Source organism: Cydia amplana, chromosome 12 (genome assembly GCF_948474715.1).
Source record: "Cydia amplana chromosome 12, ilCydAmpl1.1, whole genome shotgun sequence".
Taxonomy (NCBI): domain Eukaryota; kingdom Metazoa; phylum Arthropoda; class Insecta; order Lepidoptera; family Tortricidae; genus Cydia; species Cydia amplana.
Window position 1 is genome coordinate 15,616,647 of NC_086080.1, and position 21,113 is coordinate 15,637,759.

At 37.7% G+C, this 21,113-nt stretch overlaps 1 protein-coding gene across 1 annotated transcript in view; it reads right to left on the minus strand.

Annotated features, from left to right (window-relative positions):
• The window catches only part of LOC134653166 (unconventional myosin IC), a 54,750-nt gene that overhangs the window by 12,145 nt on the left and 21,492 nt on the right, over positions 1–21,113 (minus strand). Inside the window, exons 2-8 of the mRNA XM_063508515.1 lie at positions 8,533–8,689; positions 6,792–6,907; positions 4,401–4,471; positions 4,078–4,287; positions 3,616–3,803; positions 2,938–3,147; positions 531–793 (exon numbers count right to left, since the gene is read on the minus strand). Of these exons, the coding sequence (XP_063364585.1) occupies positions 531–793; positions 2,938–3,147; positions 3,616–3,803; positions 4,078–4,287; positions 4,401–4,471; positions 6,792–6,907; positions 8,533–8,689 (1,215 nt within the window). The remainder of the gene's footprint in view (positions 1–530; positions 794–2,937; positions 3,148–3,615; positions 3,804–4,077; positions 4,288–4,400; positions 4,472–6,791; positions 6,908–8,532; positions 8,690–21,113) is intronic.

Genomic DNA, 21,113 nt, shown 5'->3' on the forward strand with positions numbered 1-21,113 from the left:
AGTATCGGTTCAAAATGTTATGAGTTATGAAGTTGAATCCCGGGATTAGACCCGACGAAAGGAAAGATGTCATTGACTTTTAGAATTGATATTGCAAACGCAAACATCACTTTTCATTTCATGTTAGGTAAACAAGGATGTCCATATTAGGTAAACAGAGATATGTAGGTATCATGTAACCAGCGAAAGCTGTGGGTGTTTATCAGTTCATAACTATTCTATTACTTATCGTGATATCACATGATAAACACGTTTATCGGCAGGATGACGCATTCTCATCATTTATGGGAACAGTAATCAATTGTGTGGTTGACTTTTTTGGAATGCTATTGAATTTCACTGAGTCTGAGTATGTCTCGCGAGTCACAAGTTAAAAAGCGAAGGGAAAACAATCATAATGTAAACATGGAGTCCCTATTTCTCCACATTGAGCAAGGGTAGACTCAACATTTAAACTTTTCCCTTTACTAGACTACACGTTTCTGACCCTGGCTACAATAGTTAAAAGTTTTATAACACAAAGCACTCACCAGTTCTTAGGGAAGATCTCAAAACCGTAGATATCCAGAATGCCAATAACAGAGTCCCTGTCTCCTAATTGATCCGGGGCCAGCGAAGCATTCAGTCTCTTCACAAGCCAGCTGAAGTGTTTATCGTAGATGGCTTTGGCGAGGGCGTCTCTGGCGAACTGCGCTTGCTCGACGTCCAGTGGGGTGTTGACCACGTCTCCACGGGCGTCGATCGTGCGACTGGTGAGGACTGAACGCAGTTTTGTAGAGTCCACTTTGAGGAGCTGGGGAGGAGAAGACAGTTGATAAAAACGTGGTGTTAAAGCCGATTTCCCACCGGCTTGCCTGTTTTTGGACGTTTGAGCAGAGTTGTAAAGGAAATATGTAAGCCAAATTAGCCCCGGCTTGCCTATGTATATGTTTGACCCGCCGCCACTGCTAGGCCCTATTATACTTTGTCCATTCTCAAGGTTTAAACACTTGCTATCAGGCTCTTACTTGCTATCAGGCGGCTGTTATTAGGTAGCACCTGACGAGGTAAAAAAAACAAGGTGGTTATGCATTTTATGCAAATTTTGAAATAAAAAAAAAAATATTATCGCTTAAAATGGTATCAAATAAAAAGTGCATGCAGTAGAGCGGGCAAACTGACACTGCAATATGACATTATAGGTATTACTAAGTACCTACTTTCTTTACTAATATAACCCATTTCGATACGTTAAAAGTTTTGAACAGTACGGACTCAAACATGGCTACTTAATCGATGCCCCATCAATGCAGATTGATCAGAACTCAATTGAAGCGTTTGTGATCGGCTAAAGTACATTCTGTCATCAGCTGATGTCGTGGCTCGTGGCAATACTAACGAGTTAGAAAATAATGAATCAAATAAATTAATTGGTCCACAACATTCAGTCGTGGACGTCTTGGCACTGGCGTGACGTGAGGACACAATGAGTTCAGTAGAATTTAGTAGACACTTGAGATACGTACAGTCGAATAGAAAAGGAGTCGCAGTATCAAATCGTTTTAAATTTATTTCAAGAACAAGGAAAATAAAGTTATTACTAATCAATTTAAGTAGGTATGAGCATTAGGTATCTACCTTAGATAACTTCATATATTAACTATCAAACAGCTACGCTTTATTACACTTATAGGATTAGAATTAGGTTAACAACAATTTAAGATAAGGCGACATGAAAATCAAATTTTAAATTTTCTTGTAGTGTTAGAATTCGGAGACTTCTATTCGACGCGCACTAAAATGAATACGATAAATCTTTTAGTATAGTTCATAATTCCACTTCCACTCGTCTGTACCCACTCACATATGCGTGAGGAGCGGTCATCTTAACTAATATACCGCAGCGTCCGCAGCGAAATGATAAACATCGCCGAGCCGTGATTATCTTTTACGTTTACGAGAATATACGATCTATTGCCAATAGTTAATTTCAACCGGGTTGCGAAAAAGTCCCGTACTTTACGTTTTCTTAGATTGATTTGAAAGGGACGTCAGGGACGACACCACTTTGCCACTTTTTAATTTCTACAATTTCCTGTCGGACAGTATAATGCGTAAGGCCTATGTGTTACAAGGTATTGCAATACATTAGGTCAGATTACTTTTAACAAACACGTCTGACTACGCGCGTCATACATATTTATTTACGGAATGGTCCTTCGGCATTTGTTTGTACAATGGTTACGCAGGAAAACCTATAAAAGGAAAACATGCGGCTGAAATGTACTAACTCAATGTTTATGTCACTAATTCGCTTTATGTAAATACCTACCATAATTTTAATGAGTTGTCTGAGCGACTGGATCAGTTAACATGTAAATTAGCACCCGTAATAGATATCACAAAGTAGCTTAGTCTTCAGCTTGTCTGCATAACAGCAAGAATTAAAGTATGTACCTACTACAAAGCTAAATGCCAGCTGATGTTCCAGCGCTTGGAATACTTGGATTACTTTGTTGTAAAAGAACTGTAAGAAGTACTAAAACCACCGGGTTTTAAGATTTTCCTTTGTGCTCTAAGACATGAACAAACTGTTTCTGCGAGAAACTCTACAACTTCAAATATACTAATTCTTACCTCAGCAACGTTCCCGCTGTTAGCGTCATTCGTCAAGATCTCCGCGTTACCCTTGTCGTTCTGCACAAACTTGACGTTCCCCAAGTGCAGAACGCTGGCAACAATCTGGAAGATCTCTACACGCTACATCTCTCCCACTCAGGCTTCGACATATATCCTTACCTCAGCAACATTTCCGCTGCTAGCGTCATGCGTCAAGATCTCCGCATTGCCCTTGTCATTCTGCACAAACTTCACATTCCCCAAGCGCAGAACACCGGCAACAATCTGGAAGATCTCTACACGCTACATCTCTCCCACTCAGGTTCGACATATCCTTACCTCAGCAACATTTCCGCTGCTAGCGTCATGCGTCAAGATCTCCGCATTGCCCTTGTCGTTCTGCACATACTTGACGTTGCCCAAGTGCAGAACGCTGGCAACTATCTGGAAGATCTCGGCCTGCTCAACCTCGCCGATCTCGATGACCTTCATGGCCTCGCGGATGGTGCGGAACTGGTCGGCGTCGCTTATCTTGGATGCTTGTGTGTGCTGGAATGGAAGGAATATGTTATACGGGAGGCCAGAAACAACTTCGGAGCTAAATCGAATGAGACCGATTGAAATCGAAATCGGTCTCATGCGATTTTAAAGAAGGAGTTCCCAATTCGTCGGGACCTTTGGAATTTTGGATATGCAGTGGAAAATCATAAAGATATGGCATACGATTGAGAAATTGAAACTATTCTGTTAAAAGTTATTATACATAAAGAAACCTTTTGTGGTATTTTATAAGTAAAAGATGATAGAGGACAGGAACGCATTCTGCCAAAGTGAAACATGGCAACTAAATACCTATGTTGTGTTGATTTATGGTACAAAATATTTCTAATAGTTTTTCTCTAAAGAGCTTATGTAATTCATAAGGTCCGTATGCGGCAAACACCATTTTAAATTGACAACTGCCTTATCTCTAGATGATTGAAAGACACTGAGAAATCATTTTCTGAATCATTTTACCGAATCCGTAGTGTTGCAGAACTTGTAAGCTTCTGGTCTTCCTTGCAGACGGAGGGAGCTCATCATCTCCTGGTCCGCGCCGGCCAGCAGCTGATAGAAGATGTGGAAGTTCCTCTCGCCTGTCATCTGGCTGACCACGCGGGACTTCTCCAGCAAGTAGTTGAGGATGTGGCCTCCGACCGGAGCGCCTTAAAAACCGACAGAATATAAATCATGTAAGTAAGTCTGCGATACTGAGGGCCTACCGCGCACCACGTTCGACGTGTTGCCTAATACATATCTGTCGCACTTGTAAATTCGTACGTAAGTTTGAAAAGGAGGCAACACGTCGAACGTGGTTCGCGGTAGACCCTCTGGATCCATGGGGACCATGGGTGATGTCTTTGTCTAGAACGACTATCACAAAATCGTATTAGATAAAGGATCAATGGTCGAATATCATACAGCTGCCGAATATCTCACCTTCATAATTAAACTGGACGTCCATGTACTTTCCGAAGCGGCTAGAGTTGTCATTCTTGTTGGTCTTGGCGTTACCGAAGGCCTCCAGCAAGGGGTTGGTCTGCAGCAGCTTGTCCTTGACTGTCTCCACGGTCCGAAGGTGCTTGGTACGTGCCGCGATGTATTCCAAAACTTTTTTGGAGGCTTCGGTCTTTCCAGAGCCGGATTCGCCTGGAGAAAAATTTGATGAGTTGATTGTGGGAATAATAAAATTTTACATTTTGTAAGTATCTATGATGTAAGGGTGTTAAACTAGTTATTCCATATAAATGTAAGTATCTTGCCTGAGATCAGAATGCATTGTTCCCTGTGTTCGTAAACTAGTGACCTGTAGGCGTTGTCGGCTATCGCGAACCTGCAATAAAAATATCCTATTAGATAAATAAATGATGATGTAGGTACAAACAGCAACACTTAATTGTCCATCGGTGGACCTTATGTCTTTTGTAATAAGGTTTACGAACGGTCACTTAACAGTGTGGGTGATGGTATTAGCTGAAGTGGGACTATGCTGGGAGCCACTGCTGAATGCAACTGTTGTTTAAAACTTATTTCAAATTTTTAGATCAATAACAACCAAATTCTGCCATTAGAACTTTTGAAAAATATCGAGTGATCTAAGGAATTTTAAACTATTATGTGTAGTTTCCATTTTAAAATGGTGCCCCGTCTAGAAATCCTATTAGGCACTAAGAAAGAGAACGTGAATGTTGGGTAGTAACAGTTACTGTTAGATTTCATAGTAACAATGAATAGAGCTAGAAGCTTCCATACATCGAGGCTATCGAGTCCCGGCTCCAATAACGTATTGTTTTATCGTTGTTGATAATACACTCGACTCTCGACGCAGTCAAATAATGTAAGGAAATGTTATGACGTCGAAGAACAGAGTCACGCATATACCTACTCGTAAATAATGCAAAACCTCAATTATTTAACAGTTTTATCTTTACTTATATCCCGGTTGATATTTATAAATTCAACTGGATTGGTGATGTGATAAGCAGGTACCATGCAGGTACATGAATGCAGTATGTGTTAATTCGTCACGACATTGTTTCCACAAACATCTTCTAAAACCGGACAGCTATACATGACCGGCATTGTCTATTAGAAACAGTTCTAATCCACGGTCGATCTGCTCAGAATTGCTGTGAAATTGCAACAATAGGCGGAGTGTTCTCGTTGCTTCTTGAGAACGTAGTCGGGTTGAAGATTCTGCTAAACCAGCGAATGCAAAAATGCTCTAAGCAATTAAGCAACGCCTATACGTAATGCTCATTTTCTCTCTGGGTTATAGGTACCGGTATATGAGCTAATGAGGGACCGACATTCTCGTCTACATTTGTGGCATTTGGCCACTTTAGATGAATATTATCACCGGCAACATCTTGGGGTAGTGAAGGTTGTGTCGTTTTACGGGCTTTTGGGATTAAGAGAAACAAATTTTTAATTTTTAACAAGCAGAAACGTCTGCGTTCTATGCTATTCAAGAAGTGTACTTAACGCTCTTACGGTAGATGTCGCTCGGGTCCCCTTGACCCATATGGTGGAAAGATTTGCTGGCTATGGATGAGGTCTTGGTGGCTCAGATGGCAGAGCGCTGGAGCATCGATCCAGAGGCCGTGAGTTCAAGTCTCACTTGACAGAAACTAGTTAAGAGTACGATTGGTTCATCTAATGGTTCGACTCATCTGGAGTAAGCAATTGAAATAATAACTTATTACTATAGCAGATTCGCTGTGAAATTGGCATAATCTCTAAGGTTGGCGATTTTCAACGTTTAGACATTCATTTTGCCGTTGGAAGACCAGTTTAAGTCTGACCGCCGATTGACAGATATTAAGTTAAGTTCTAATCGCTGGTTTAAGTTCTACGTAGATTCATTGATGTACACATCTAGACTCTACAGAGTCTAGTACAAATCGTGGTTTAAAATTGACAGCTTAATTTGATCACGCTATAGCTATATTAGAAAAAGGCGGTTAGTCTATGTCGTGGGCGAGATATTGTCGCGCCCCTCCTGTGCCAGGCCTACAGTTACTACAGAAAGTATTCCCACCCCCGCATCGCAAATAAATATAACAAGCCACAACGAAAAGTACAAAAATCATCGGGAGGTGCTGCAGGGGACGTTGACGGTCTGATGTCCGGCAACGGAAAGGTTTCGTATTTATATGTAGGTAATACCTAAATAGCCGTGGAAAATGTATAGTTCATTTGTCAGACCGTATTCTAAATAGTAAATAGTACTATCTTATTTCATGTTTTAAGTGCTGAGTGATACATATAAACAACATGTTTAAGTGTAGTAAATTATGTGCACTTGAGCCCTCTTGGTAAGTAATACGTAACATATGCTGTAGAGAAGATACCTAAGTAAGCATACTTTATACAAATAGATGTTGGGCTTTTATAAAACAGAAGATTTTTCTAGGCATTTTCCGGCAAAATGTTTCTAAATTCAAGCTGGATTTGTAGCCCTCATGTTACCGACGTAACGTACCTTTACGTTTTCTCACCATTCGTTGAAAATTTTACGAGGAAAGATGTGCTTGGACGATATGCCAAAGAAATGCAAAGTGCGCTAAATAAGAGCGCAACACATTTTTTTTTAGCAACCATTATTAAAATATTTACTGTTCCTATCTAAATATGTAAATAATAAAACTTACACATGTGGAGGAGCCTCAAAAAAGGCTTTCTTATAATACTGCTGGATCTTTTCTTCGGTGTAGATGGGCAGGTTCTTGTAAGGGTTCACGGAGATAAGCACGTTGCCGATGTACGTCTGTGGGACAATGGATATAAATTAATGTTTATTTTACTTAAGATTGTGGACAAGTGAACCGTGGGTTCGTAGGTATGATGACTCTTCAGTTATTGTGGGAAATATGTGTCGCTACAAATTTTTCGTATAGTGGACGGCGTACGAGCCCAATTGCAAAGAAAACCCGCAAATCGATGTAGGTACACTTTAGCCATTTGAATTGGCACACGCATACTAGAGGACAAAACGAAAATTTTGACCCGCAGTTCTGACAAAAAACATCCCTAATTCAGAAAGTAGTTTTTAAGTAACGAAATTTATAGAGAACAATGAATTTTAGACAGACCTTTAGGTCATTTGCTTGGTCTGTCTCGTCTGAACTCTTTAGTCTGTCTGCCTAGTCTGCACGTTTTTGGGTTGTCGCCCTTTTGCATAGCATGTCTTCCTGTCATCATTTTATAAAGGTTTTAAGTGCATCGCTGACACATAATTACTTTATACCTTTTACAAAAGGGCAAATATTAGCAGCTCACTAATGTGGCGGAGGTTCAAAGGCTTCGACGGTCGCACCATTCGGCTAATCCACTTACGAGATTACACCCTTAATTTCATTCGAAACCACACAATAGAAATATGATATTTTTCCATCAGTAGTCTAAGAAAAACATTTATTTAAGACACACAATTGTGTATTTAATTAAATAAACATGGAACATTAAATAAGCTATAAAATAATAATGCAAACAATCTATAAATAAACTTTAAATAAAACACGGCCTTTGAGGCCACTAAGAAATTAATACTTTTTAGCGAAATAAAGGTAGGCTGTCCATCGCAATACAACGCGGCAACGCAGCGAGCGTGATGGGCACCTTTGCGTCAGGGACAGCCGACTATTTTTTTTATATTTTTAGTTTGTATTTATATTTAAGTTTTTGCAATAAATTTAAAAAAACATTCTATTCGCGAAATAAATAGATTTAAATCTACATATCTTAACTTAAGATCAATAACCAGGGATAGGAAAATATGACCTACGTCGAGAAGATGTGTTTATTAGCCGTTTGGCATAATAATTGTGTCAATATGTGTAGAAATGTAGTTGTGCCTACTGCCTATTATCTTGTGATGGTTCTTTAGGTACATACACTTCTCTATAAATATTCAGTAATCGGTGGAACTTATGCCTTTCCAATAAGGTTTGCAAATTGTCAGTTAACAGTGTGGACGTGATACCTACTTAGATAGATAATGTTCGCTGGAAACCTCTTCTTTAGATTATCTGATATAGGCGGTTTAAGACCGGTAGTCATCGACGAACATATCTACTACATATTAGAAGTGCTTCAGTACAATTTGACACTGGGTCACAGAAAAATAATACTTAGTACAGAATAGTAAGTACAGAAGATTCACTCTAACAAAACGCATCTATTACGACAGTTATTAGTATTACCGCTAGGTAGCGCAAGCGCGAGCAGGCGTTCGATCCGTACCTAGCGGTGCGCGGCAACTACGCGCGACACCAACATTGTCGCATGTCGCAGACGCGACGAAATCGCGGAGTGGGCCACGCCTGACTGGTTTAACGCTTTAACCGGTTAACCCCGGGTTAGTGGGATGGTGCAAGTGACCCTAATACTCACATAGATAATGTTCTCGTGGAACCTCTTCCTCAGATTGTCAATAAAGGCGGCCTCAGACTGATAGTCTTCGAGCAGCACGAAGTCCTGCACGCCGACGCGCTCGCGATGTTGCAGAGCGTGCTCCATCGTGCCGGCCACCGATACCGGCCGCAGCAATCTGGAACGAGCAACATATTAAGTATGCAGCATATACAGGAGCAAATACCTAGGGAATCCGTGCACACTAAAGGAGTTTGTCAGCAACCTGACGAGCTTGCTAGGCTTCGTGGAGGAGCTAGGGTGGTTAGAGTAGGGCTACCTCGTATCACGCAAAATAGGCACAGTGGTTGTCGATTTGCGGAAAATGCCCTGACCAGCTGTCATGGTCGCATTTTCATCACCTGTCATGCTATGCGTCACTTTCGCACTTACATATTTGTTAGAACGTGACAGCCATGGTGATAAATGATAAAGAACCGGCCATCTTAGCCCTACAGGAAAACTAACTACTAACTAAGTATGCAGCATGGTACAAAAATGCTTCTGGAGCGTGAGCGTGACTATAGGGTAGTAAGCGGGTAAAATACCATGGGCCCGGATCCCAGAGTAGTTTGAGCCATGCGATCAATTTACCACGGGTCTCAGTTACCGAGTTACGAATATTCATCTTGATAATTGTAACAAACTTCAACACAATTAGGTTGCATTGTTTTATCATTATAACCACCTCCACCCCTCCCCACCCTAGATTTTTTTGATCGATAAAGTTTTGGAAATTTAAATAAATTACGAAGCCATGGGGGTTCGCGAGGTCTTTAGCTCACAGGACCACTAGTTAGTTAGTTTAATTAAAAATTCGCTGAATTAATTTAATATAATAAAGTAACGACATCTTCAAAAAAATAAACATATTCAGCCCTAAGTATTTGCAATTCGCGTAAATAGATAATAATTAAGATTTGATAGCGTAGATCTCTTACCGCAGTGTATGTATTCTATACAACGTCCCAAATTTTGCATCATGGACATCATTGTAGGAATTGTAACATTTGTAACCCATATTCCGTAACTGTCACTACTGTCACCACTGCACTGTGTTCATGGTTTATCCACAACAACTCTACGATAACTGCATGACTGACTTTCGTGGATCTACGATGTTAGTAAATGATAAACAAATGATTTTGTAATTGTTACTAGTAACGTGTTAGCGAGTTAGTTTACTTAATACATGTAAACAAAGTGTGTCATTTATCTGATAATTAAATAATTAGTCATTCTAGTGAAAGATGTGGCTATATATACTTAAAATGCATTTTTCACTGATTCTTTCACTTTTGATATAGTTTTCACTTAAATACTCAATTTCAATATGTTACTCTACACTCTAGACTATTGAGCATTTGATATATAATTTTCACTTATATAATCAATTGTTTATTAAGCAGGCGTGTCTCACTCCGCGATTTCGTCGCTTTGCTACAGGTAGCTAAAAGTACATCCGTTCGGCCCCAATTTTGGGGAAAGCCATAAGCCGCGCCTGGCCCTGTCGCCACCTAGCGGCTATATCTGTGCTGATCGTAACAGACGCGTTTTGTTAGAGAGAGTCTTCTGTACTTAGTACTATTATTTATTCTGTGGTATAAGTGAAAATTATATCAAAAGTGAAAGCATCATTGAAAAAATTAGTTTCAGGGAAAATATTCAGAATAACCAGTGGCACAGATACCAAATTCCTAAAACAGTGCGGATAATATTTATTGTACCTACTTACATATCTCAGTTTGTTGAACGACTTCCATAAAAGCCGATAAAAGAACAATTAGCAGTCAACGGTTGTTTACCCTATGACCTCATTAAGCTCTAACTATAAGATAAAACTACTATAAAACAAACCATTATTCCTCCCGGAAAACAATTCTGCAATATGTAAAAATATACTCTGGGTTATGTCAGAGGTTATTTATGCATAATATTTAGCTACAGAATAAGATATTCCTTTTCTAAAGTTTAAGCGCGTTTGGGCGCCATTGAGACCTCGTTTGCGTGTCGGTAAAGTTTAGAGTTTACGTTTTTTTAGGATAACAATAACTCCTCAGGTGTGTAAGTACAAGGTTATAAGAGGCGGTACATCTTTAGGGTTCCGTACCCAAAGGGTAAAAACGGGACCCTATTACTAAGACTCCGCTGTCCGTCCGTCCGTCCGTCCGTCCGTCCGTCTGTCACCAGGCTGTATCTCACGAATCGTCATAGCTAGACAGTTGAAATTTTCACAGATGATGTATTTTTGTTGCCGCTATAACAACAAATACTAAAAACAGAATAAAATAAAGATTTAAGTGGGGCTCCCATACAACAAACGTGATTTTTGACCGAAGTTAAGCAACGTCGGGCGGGGTCAGTACTTGGATGGGTGACCGTTTTTTTGCTTGTTTTTTTTGCTTGTTTTGCTCTATTTTTTGTTGACAGTGCGGAACCCTCCGTGCGCGAGTCCGACTCGCACTTGGCCGGTTTTTAAAGTAAATAAGTGTGTAATTATCATGTTATTTTACATTATGTATAACTACCGCATACCGCATCGCTCCCTGCCGAGGTTTTCTCGAGGGGCTCATAGTAAGGGGGTCTTAAAAAGGAGCGGTGCCTATAAAGTAAAGAAGATATATATATACTTATGTGAAGTTTTTATAATGCTGAAAGAGGAATAATAATACATAATAGGCAATCCTGAACCAATTCAAATACTAAAAGTTTTATCTTAGTCAAGGTGTTCAATTGTCTTATAATAAGTGCCCGAGCTAGTAGATCTATTAGGTAGTCCCTTGCTACTGCTATATGTACATAGAGACGTCCTGCTAAATAACTTGTCGTACGCCAAACCCCAATCGTCGTGATATTTGCGAATGTCACCGCCGTTGTGAAATACCATGAGACGGCCATAACATGCCATTAATGCCGTCTCGCTGTCTGCACAGAGAATGCGACATTTTCATAAAATGATATTAAGTAGTCTTAAGGTACTTAAAGAGTGCGATTTCCAATTCCGAAAAGAGGTCCAGGCTTCAAACCACTTAAGTAAATATTTAAAAAAATAGTTTTATTTTGGCTAATCCACTTAGGCCCATTCCACTAACCCGGGGTTAACCGGTTAAACCTGGAGTTACCATGGTTACCAGTATAATTTGACACTGACACTGGGATGGGATGAAGCAAGTCGGAAGTCGGTCTTATAGACAACGAAGATATTGATTACTTTGTAAAATAGTCGTTGCAATTATCTTGAAGGTAAGGTAAGAGTCGATAATCTGATGAAGATTATCGACTTTTATCAATATGAAGTATTTTTTACAAAAATAAAATTAAGCCTATGGATCTCCTGATTAGTAAATAAATAATTGTATTGAATTGCGTAATTGCCGTAATGCAATTGCACGTGTCTAGTCCTGGTTGGAAGTCAGGTGATGTCACTCTACTAAATCCCGTCGTATCACATCCTTATTCCGATATCATGTCCGGTCAACAATGACCTCAACACCCACTGATACGAGGTATGTATCAGGTTAGTGGGTGTCGCGTCGTGTATTCACTTTGAATACCTAATTAACCTCTCCTTCCTCTTAAGTTTACAAGCCCCTTTTAGATACCTATTAAATTAAAGTTACCACCATAAGCAATAAGATGTACTGTTAACAATTAATTAGGCAATTAGCTAAGTTTACCCATCTATGTTTTAAGGGAGTTCCCTCTGCCAACAAACTGTCCTGCAGTTTGCCAGAAGAAAAAAATATGTATGTTAGGGTTTAGTTCATCTAAATAAACGATTTATTTATTATTATTTATTTATTTATTTATTATTTTAGAGATATGGCAGCTTCTAGGGCCTTTATTAGTCAGTTGTCGTTGATGTTCAGTCAACCGTCGAGGCCTTCAAGATACATTTAGACTTCCGAAAGGCCTTTAATAGGATAGACTGTGATGTTTTATTGCAGAAAATGGCCAGGTCTGGGTTTACTGAGCCATTATTAACATTCTTTGTCAATTATCTATCTGGACGCGAGCAATATGTTATGTACAATACAGCTAAATCAGAAACGTACTCCGTCACTTCGGGCATTGGTCAAGGTAGCAGTCTTGTACCTTTACTATTTTTAATAACAATAAACGACCTTCCAGAATATATAAAACATTCGATGATATTAATGTTTGCTGATGATGTCAAGCTCGCTATGTCCATACAAAATCCATCTGATGTAAGTAAGCTTCAAACGGATATTGATAACGTATATCGATGGGGTGCTATGAATAGTTTACACCGTAACTCAAGTAAATGTGCAGTAATGACATATTCAAGAACGTCTCAGACCATTGTTGCAATTTATTTCTATTAATTTGCAACTTAGTCGCTATTTTAGTAAGAATATCTACCTGTGGAATATTTATCTGTGTAAGAATGTCCTATAATAATATTTATTTAATATTTAATATTTAATATACGTTTACTAGCGTTTCTATCGGCCTTGTGGACTCTACCCTATATTTTTTGTTTACCAGCAATTCCCCAGGAGCCCAAGTACGACAATATTAGGGCATGTTATTTAGTGTGCTCATTTTTTGTGTCCATCAATAATGGTAGCGTGCCAGAGCCGCCGGGAGCCGACCCATTTCCATTACGGCCGTCAGAACGGTGTTATTGTTTAACCAATTCCGATGGAGGTTTGGTCGAATGTTTCATGATTTAATACACTTTTTAGGGTTTAGGGTCATTTAGATATACTATGTGCTTTAACTGAACTTCAGTGTATCTCATTTATCATTTTTACGCGACTTTCTCTCTTTCTCTTTCTTAGCTTACCTGTGATTCGGCATAACTTATTTAGCAAGTCTTGCGTCGTGTCGCTAGGGTTCGTCTTTATTAGTGACATAAATCAACCTTACCTACTCTAACATACAAACGTTATACAAATAATGTAAATACACAGGTATAACGTTCAATATCAAGTACCAAAAGTTTTTAGTAGGTACCTAATTCTTTGTATTACATATTACTATTAGCTAAGTGTTTTAGTTTTTTCAGCAGTGTCACGTAGTGTTGTTAGATACATATAGGTACTTACTTTATTCTTTGGTTGTTACATTACACTCACACACACGTAGTGTATCTACAGTCACAGTCGAATTGTTTTTTATATCTTTTTAAAGGTTAGTTGGTAGGCTTCACTTAAGACGTAATTATCACATTTTATAGAAAATCTATCACTTAAGAATATGTTTTTGTAAGAAACCCGTGAATAAACCATCAACAAGAACTAATGCGAGTAATAATGAGTTACCTACTATACCACGCGCCTTGACTCGTTTAAAATACTAATTCTCTGTAATTAACTAATTAGTCATGTTTTTGGCATTCATTAACATTAAGTTTAATTTTCCGTTTCGTTTTCCGTGACAATTCAATAGGTTATTAAATTGGGCCAAAAATCTCCTTAAGAACTACTGAAGTTGAATTACGGTCAAGACTGTTTCGTAAGTAATGTCTGTTCCGTAGGTAATGTCTGTTCTTTTAACCGACTTTATAACTTCATAGGAGGAGGTTTTTTAATCATGTTCTTTGATTATAAATCCTTTTTAATGTTATAAGTATGTACCTGGGCGTTTTTTTATTTGTTGTCCCCTACACTTTTTTTTCAAATTTGGGATTTTTTATGTTATTTCTACTCAGAATCAGGAGCTCTTTCTATCCTAATAGAAGAAAAAAAGTGTCCTAAGGTTTTTATTTCCATTACGTCACCATTTTTCATAGACTTTGTACGGCGGTCGCGGAATGGAAAGATCGAAAAATGTATGGAAATTTTGGGACACATTTTTTCTCCTATTAGGATAGAAAGAGCTCGTGATTCTGAGTAGAAATAACATAAAAAATCCCAAATTTGAAAAAAAAAGTGTAGGGGACAACAAAAAAAAACGGCCAAGTGCGAGTCGGACTTGCCCATGGAGGGTTCCGTATTTAGGGGATTTATGACGTATTAAAAAAAACTACTTACCTACTAGATCTTGTTCAAACCAATTTTCGGTGGAAGTTTGCATAATGTACATCATATATTTTTTTTAGTTTTATCATTCTCTTATTTAAGAAGTTACAGGGGGGGGGGGGGGGGACACACATTTTACCAATTTGGAAGTGTCTCTCGCGCAAACTATTCAGTTTAGAAAAAAATGATATTAGAAACCTCAATATCATTTTTGAAGACCTATCCATAGATACCCCACACTGTGACATACGGACGGACAGACGGACAGACAGACAGACAGACATGACGAATCTATAAGGGTTCCGTTGTTTGCCATTTGGCTACGGAACCCTAAAAACGCCCACCTTTCACCTTTGGTACCCAGTTTTTGGTGAAGATTATTTATTAAGCACATTTCAAATTAAACATATATAGTTTGTCAAAGGATATTGTCCATTTCAAACATAGACAGAGAAAATCATGCTATCTTTGTCGTACACTAGTACTAGCACCCAAAAGAAAAGGATGAGTATAGTTTACCAACTATATCTCTAGTGTTGCGGGTACTCAGACAACGATTATACATATATAACATACAAATACATAGAAAACACCCATGACTCAGATGAAGATCAGAACTATCGATACAATATTTTGACATTCACATGTCAAAAGTGCAAGAGGTGTTCATTTATCAAGTTTGTTTTATGAATAAACAATTTAAGGTGGCAAGCAGTGGCAAGTCATAATTATGTGAAATGAGAGAGGTGGGTTTAGAACAATGAGGTCGTTTGAGTCACGCAAAAACTTGAGAACAGTAGGCAACACGAGCTAAGCTAATTTACCAGTACCTAATTAACATCTTGAAATTTCAATTAGATTGATCTGAGTCTGTGGTAAACAAATCTAGTACTACTGAAATGATTAGTCCTACTGAGTTGTTAAAACAATACAGTTACTTTCACAATTTACTTCCCAGATAAATGCATATCATAAAGTATTCGTACCTACCTATGGATTTTTTCTAAATTTTTCGAAATACAAAAGCTGTACGAAATAGCTATCCAAGACAAGCACACTTGCACCAAACCCACTAACCCGGGGTTATGCGGTTAAACCGTTAACCCAGTGTCAAATTTTACTAGCAACCATGGTAACTCCTGGTTTAACCGGTTAACCCTGGGCAAGTGGCGCTTAGCACACTACGCATGTCACGCATTGATACTGAAAGCAAATTAAAAACATATGCGTACATTCGTCACAAGATCGAGTTCTAAAAGCCCGCAGGCGACGGACTATTTTAGCGGTGAACCTACGAGTATTTGTTACCAAAAACGGAACAAGTCAATCACCTTACACGGCGCTAAATTAAGAACAGGATTTGGCTTCAGGTTAAAACAACACTGTTGAGCGAAATCGCGCTCTGACTCATAAAGTAAGTAATCTTTCTATTGACTTTTATGATGATGATGATATGATGATCATACAGGGCTCTGAGCTTTGGTTCATATTTGTGAATTCCATTTGCTTGATTGATAACTAATTTATAAGCATGTTGACTTTTAGACTTATTTATTCTAGTTTTATTTCAAGCCACCAACAAAACGTTCTAATCTAGAGTAGGTACTCTAGATTGTCACAATCTGGACTACTAGGTAGGCTATCGTCCAATTGTGTTATATTGGAGATATTGTGATATACATGTCGGTGATTAAGTTCAAATTGTATGTTAGATTTTCCCGTATGTCCTAGAATTTTACCTACCATTAAAATCATTGTAATGTTTACGAAAAAAATATATTTCTTGTCTCGGATTTCATGCAACTCATGCAAGTAGAGACGTAGATACAAATTCAAGTCCTTAAGCAACATACCTTTACAAAATCACAATCAATGTCTGCAATGGGGCCTCAAGGGGTTATTGAATAAAGCAAAATTAATACTTTTCAAGTCTGTGATTTATACACACATACATATTCACACAATATACACAGAGGAACACCACTAAGAATGATTGAATTTTTTTTTGGTTAGATTGATTAGGTGTCTTGCCTGGTAAAGGAACCAGGAAATAGATAATATGTAACCTGCTCATTCAAATTAATGTCTTATGTCTTATAATTTTATCGCATTTCCTTTCCTGTTGCCAACAGGAAAGGAAACCCATCACCATTTCCTGGAAAGGTCGTAGTTATTTTACGGGATGTTTATATTCTTAGTCACAATGACGAATATGTTTACTTGACGGAACATAAAAGGTAAACAACAACCACGTTAAGAAGAAGACTAACGGGAATACTTAATTATGTGCCTTCTACTGGCGAAAGGCGAAAATAAACGACAATATATCTCTCGCGTCGAATGATGGTCCCTATGAAAGAACCTTCTTTTTAGATAAGGCTTAATTTAAAAAATTATGAATGAAACACGTTTTTATCGTATTTTTATTACATAATGTCTAGTAAAATTCGTTCAGCGTTTGTTCCTTCATTTGGTTACACGATATAGGTCAAAATAAAAAAAAAACAAAATAGTTTATTGAGACAGTGAAACTTATGATTAACAAGATTTACGTAAACTTATTCTATGATTAAACACTGCTAAAGTTGTTGCCAGATATATAAATTGCCCGTGACACCTGCACTAGGCTATGCCTGTCTCGCAGGATGGCACTTTTCCTAGTTTGCCAGTTTTTTATTGATTACATTAGGCGCTAAAGAATTCACTACTATCAGCTAAATTAACAAAATGCATGCTACATAGGTACATAATTATTATTTTTTTTACATCAGGATCACTATCCTGATGTAAAAAAATAAAAATATGTATATCGTGCTCACTGGACGAAGGCTCATTTCCTATACCTGCAGCATTTTTTCGCACTTTTCTTTGTGCAGGTTTTTTTGAATTGCTTTTTTCATTTATTAATTATTAAGCAATACACTTATACAATACATTAGCGGACTTCCTAGGCTTGACTTAAATACCTGTACGTATTGTATGTTAACTAGCATCTAGTAACGGACTCGCCATAACCAGCTAATTAATGTCAACGGACTATGACAGGTGCATAGCAACTGTATTTTACGAACCGTTGTTTGTTCGAGTCGCACTTCCTTGTTGAGTGAGTGAAGATTATTGTTTAGTGTTTATTTGTAATTCTAGTGTTTACTTACTATACGTTTATGAGGAAACTTAATTACTTAATAATAAATAGAGAACGTCTAAGGGAGTTTGAGGTGACGAAGAGTAGAAGGGCCACAATAAACGTCGTAATATTGAATCGTAGGGTACCATATTTTGTCACCAAATGTACGTGCAGAGTTAACTTGGTCCATCTCTAAATTAGCAACGGGATACAGGCACTTAATTAATTATCTTTGACCGTTTTTTTTTTTCTGAAGGCCAATTCATTAGGACTGAGCTTCGAGGAGGGACCAGCTCGCGACCTTTCACGTTGTTTGACAATTTAATTTGTTGATAAAAAAATCGGAAATACTTAAGCACTTCTTGATGATCTTGATAACAAGAGTTAACTGTGCCTTGAGTAATTATAATTCAATTAATAAGTTAATAAGTAACACATCATAACCTTAAAAAAATGGAAATCTACAAAATAAATTAAAATGAAGCTAAAACTGAAATACTAACAAGAATGGTTTATTATAAATAATTTTGTATATTTTAAAACCTAACTTAAAAACCAAATTAGTTGAAAGATCGGTCTAGTAACCTTTGGCTGCCTTGACCGATTGCTCGACTCACACAAACTGGTTTACTATAAAATGCTAACTGGTCTGAGTGTAGTTTTATCTTTTTGATTCAATCTTTAATACGCCATTATCAATCCGGCGTTACAAAGCCGTGTATTATTTTTCGTCACCTATCAATCTATTGATTTGGAAATCGATTTCAGCACACTGTTATTATTTACTACTCACTAATCTCACTATCTACCTACGCAATATCTGCATCTGTGCGCAACTGGAGGCCGATTCTGCTTTAATGTTTTGTTATGATACGGGTAAGATTATGATCTGTCAGTGGCAGAGAATTCTGGACCAGGAATCTCTGGAGGCCTAGCTAAGATGATACTTAATCGCTGATAGAAAACGCCAACCGAAACTTAACTAATGTATGGAAATAGTCACGTGAATATTCGTGGCATCAGTCACTCGATACATTTTTTCTATAGTCGTTTACCGTTTGTCGATTGTCACCTTTTGGTTATGCCCCCTAATTTGTTTATTTTATACGATTGTACTTATTCATTTATTTCAATGTGTACCTTTATTCAATGTGTTGTATTGTAAGTAAATATGTAACAATAACAGTATAACGATCATGAAACTTATACCTAAATTATTTCGTTGTTCTTTCAGCTAAAACTAATGGTTTATCGGGATACAAAACAAACAAAAAAACTTCAACTGTAGAGTAGGTATAGTAGGTATGTTAGAGAAAGCAAACAGTATTACGCAGAAAATGATTGTTTGCAAATGGTTATTTTGTTTGATGGCCTGTTGCCTTCTTAAACCCGGAGAAAGGCCGCCTTTGTCAATACTTACCTATGTTTATGAAGTAAATACCTGGTATGAGTGGTATGACCGGTCGTTACTGCTATTTTCTTCCTGGTGAGCATTTGTGACTCAGTAAAAGAACTGTGATGCGACAGGAAATGGCCTGTTTTTAGTATTTTTACCAATATGTCACGTTCTCCGATTAATCGAAGACGACCACTTGACCTTTTATTTTATTTTAAAGGGTACTTAGGTATAACTTCACAGTTGGTTCCATTATCAAGTAGATATAACCTTCTGTGATATTTAAAGTCCTATTTAGATATCATTAAACACAAAGTAAACCCCTATTATTGGTTGGAAAGCTGCAATAAGTAAGTCGTTTTGCTATATTTTTGCTATAACTAATATTTTTTGCTATAACTAATGTATGGAAATAGTCACGTGAATATTCGTGGCATCAGTCACTCGATACATTTTTTCTATAGTCGTTTACCGTTTGTCGATTGTCACCTTTTGGTTATGCCCCCTAATTTGTTTATTTTATACGATTGTACTTATTCATTTATTTCAATGTGTACCTTTATTCAATGTGTTGTATTGTAAGTAAATATGTAACAATAACAGTATAACGATCATGAAACTTATACCTAAATTATTTCGTTGTTCTTTCAGCTAAAACTAATGGTTTATCGGGATACAAAACAAACAAAAAAACTTCAACTGTAGAGTAGGTATAGTAGGTATGTTAGAGAAAGCAAACAGTATTACGCAGAAAATGATTGTTTGCAAATGGTTATTTTGTTTGATGGCCTGTTGCCTTCTTAAACCCGGAGAAAGGCCGCCTTTGTCAATACTTACCTATGTTTATGAAGTAAATACCTGGTATGAGTGGTATGACCGGTCGGTACTGCTATTTTCTTCCTGGTGAGCATTTGTGACTCAGTAAAAGAACTGTGATGCGACAGGAAATGGTCTGTTTTTAGTATTTTTACCAATATGTCACGTTCTCCGATTAATCGAAGACGACCACTTGACCTTTTATTTTATTTTAAAGGGTACTTAGGTATAACTTCACAGTTGGTTCCATTATCAAGTAGATATAACCTTCTGTGATATTTAAAGTCCTATTTAGATATCATTAAACACAAAGTAAACCCCTATTATTGGTTGGAAAGCTGCAATAAGTAAGTCGTTTTGCTATCGGGTTTTTGGGGTTAAAATATTAAAAGCACATTACCTATATCCAAAACATTGGAAGGAAGAAAATTCTAAAAAACGGTACTTTTTAAATCTAAGTAACTCAAAATCGTGCAAAGAATACTAATCGATAAGTCACTTAAGCAATTTTGTTTTGTGGCGACTACTGGCGACAGTTATCTTCAAGCTATTCAAGTATTCAATGCTTTAAGTGGTTGTTATTGTCACGATTTATTATGACATGCAATTGTGTCGTAAATTCTTTAAATTGAAAAGATTCCGTGAAATCAGGACGAAAGATGATTCGTTATGGATAGATTAGAGGTTTTAAGTTAGACGAGAAATCTATGAACTGTCTAAATCGAGAATCTAATGACTTACAGTAACTATGAACTGTCTAAATCGAGAATCTAATGACCTACAGTAACTAGCTGCTAGTATAGTCATTGATGGAACGAACGTCAAATTAGTCAACATAAGACCTCGCGCATAAATGTATGGCTCGTCCATTAAAAATATCCAAAAACGGAATCTACAAAAATATCTGTTTAATCACTGAGATCAGTGAGAATTGCGACCTGTAGAGGAAAACATCCGGACATACGAAAGCATTTTTACCCAGACTGAACATGATACCATTCATTAACGCTCGATCAATCAGTCAAATAACCCTGGCCCCTGCTAACATACTTGCCTACTCTCGCACCTTCTGTCCAACGAAACAGAACCTACAGTGTATCGTATGTCGCGTCAGCTGCTTTCACGACACCGACACGACATAGGTATAATGTAACGCGACACGGGGGTCGTGTGGCTACAACGCTTTATTCGGAGTTATGCTATGTGACGGCGTTCACCACAACTATAGTGTGGAAAA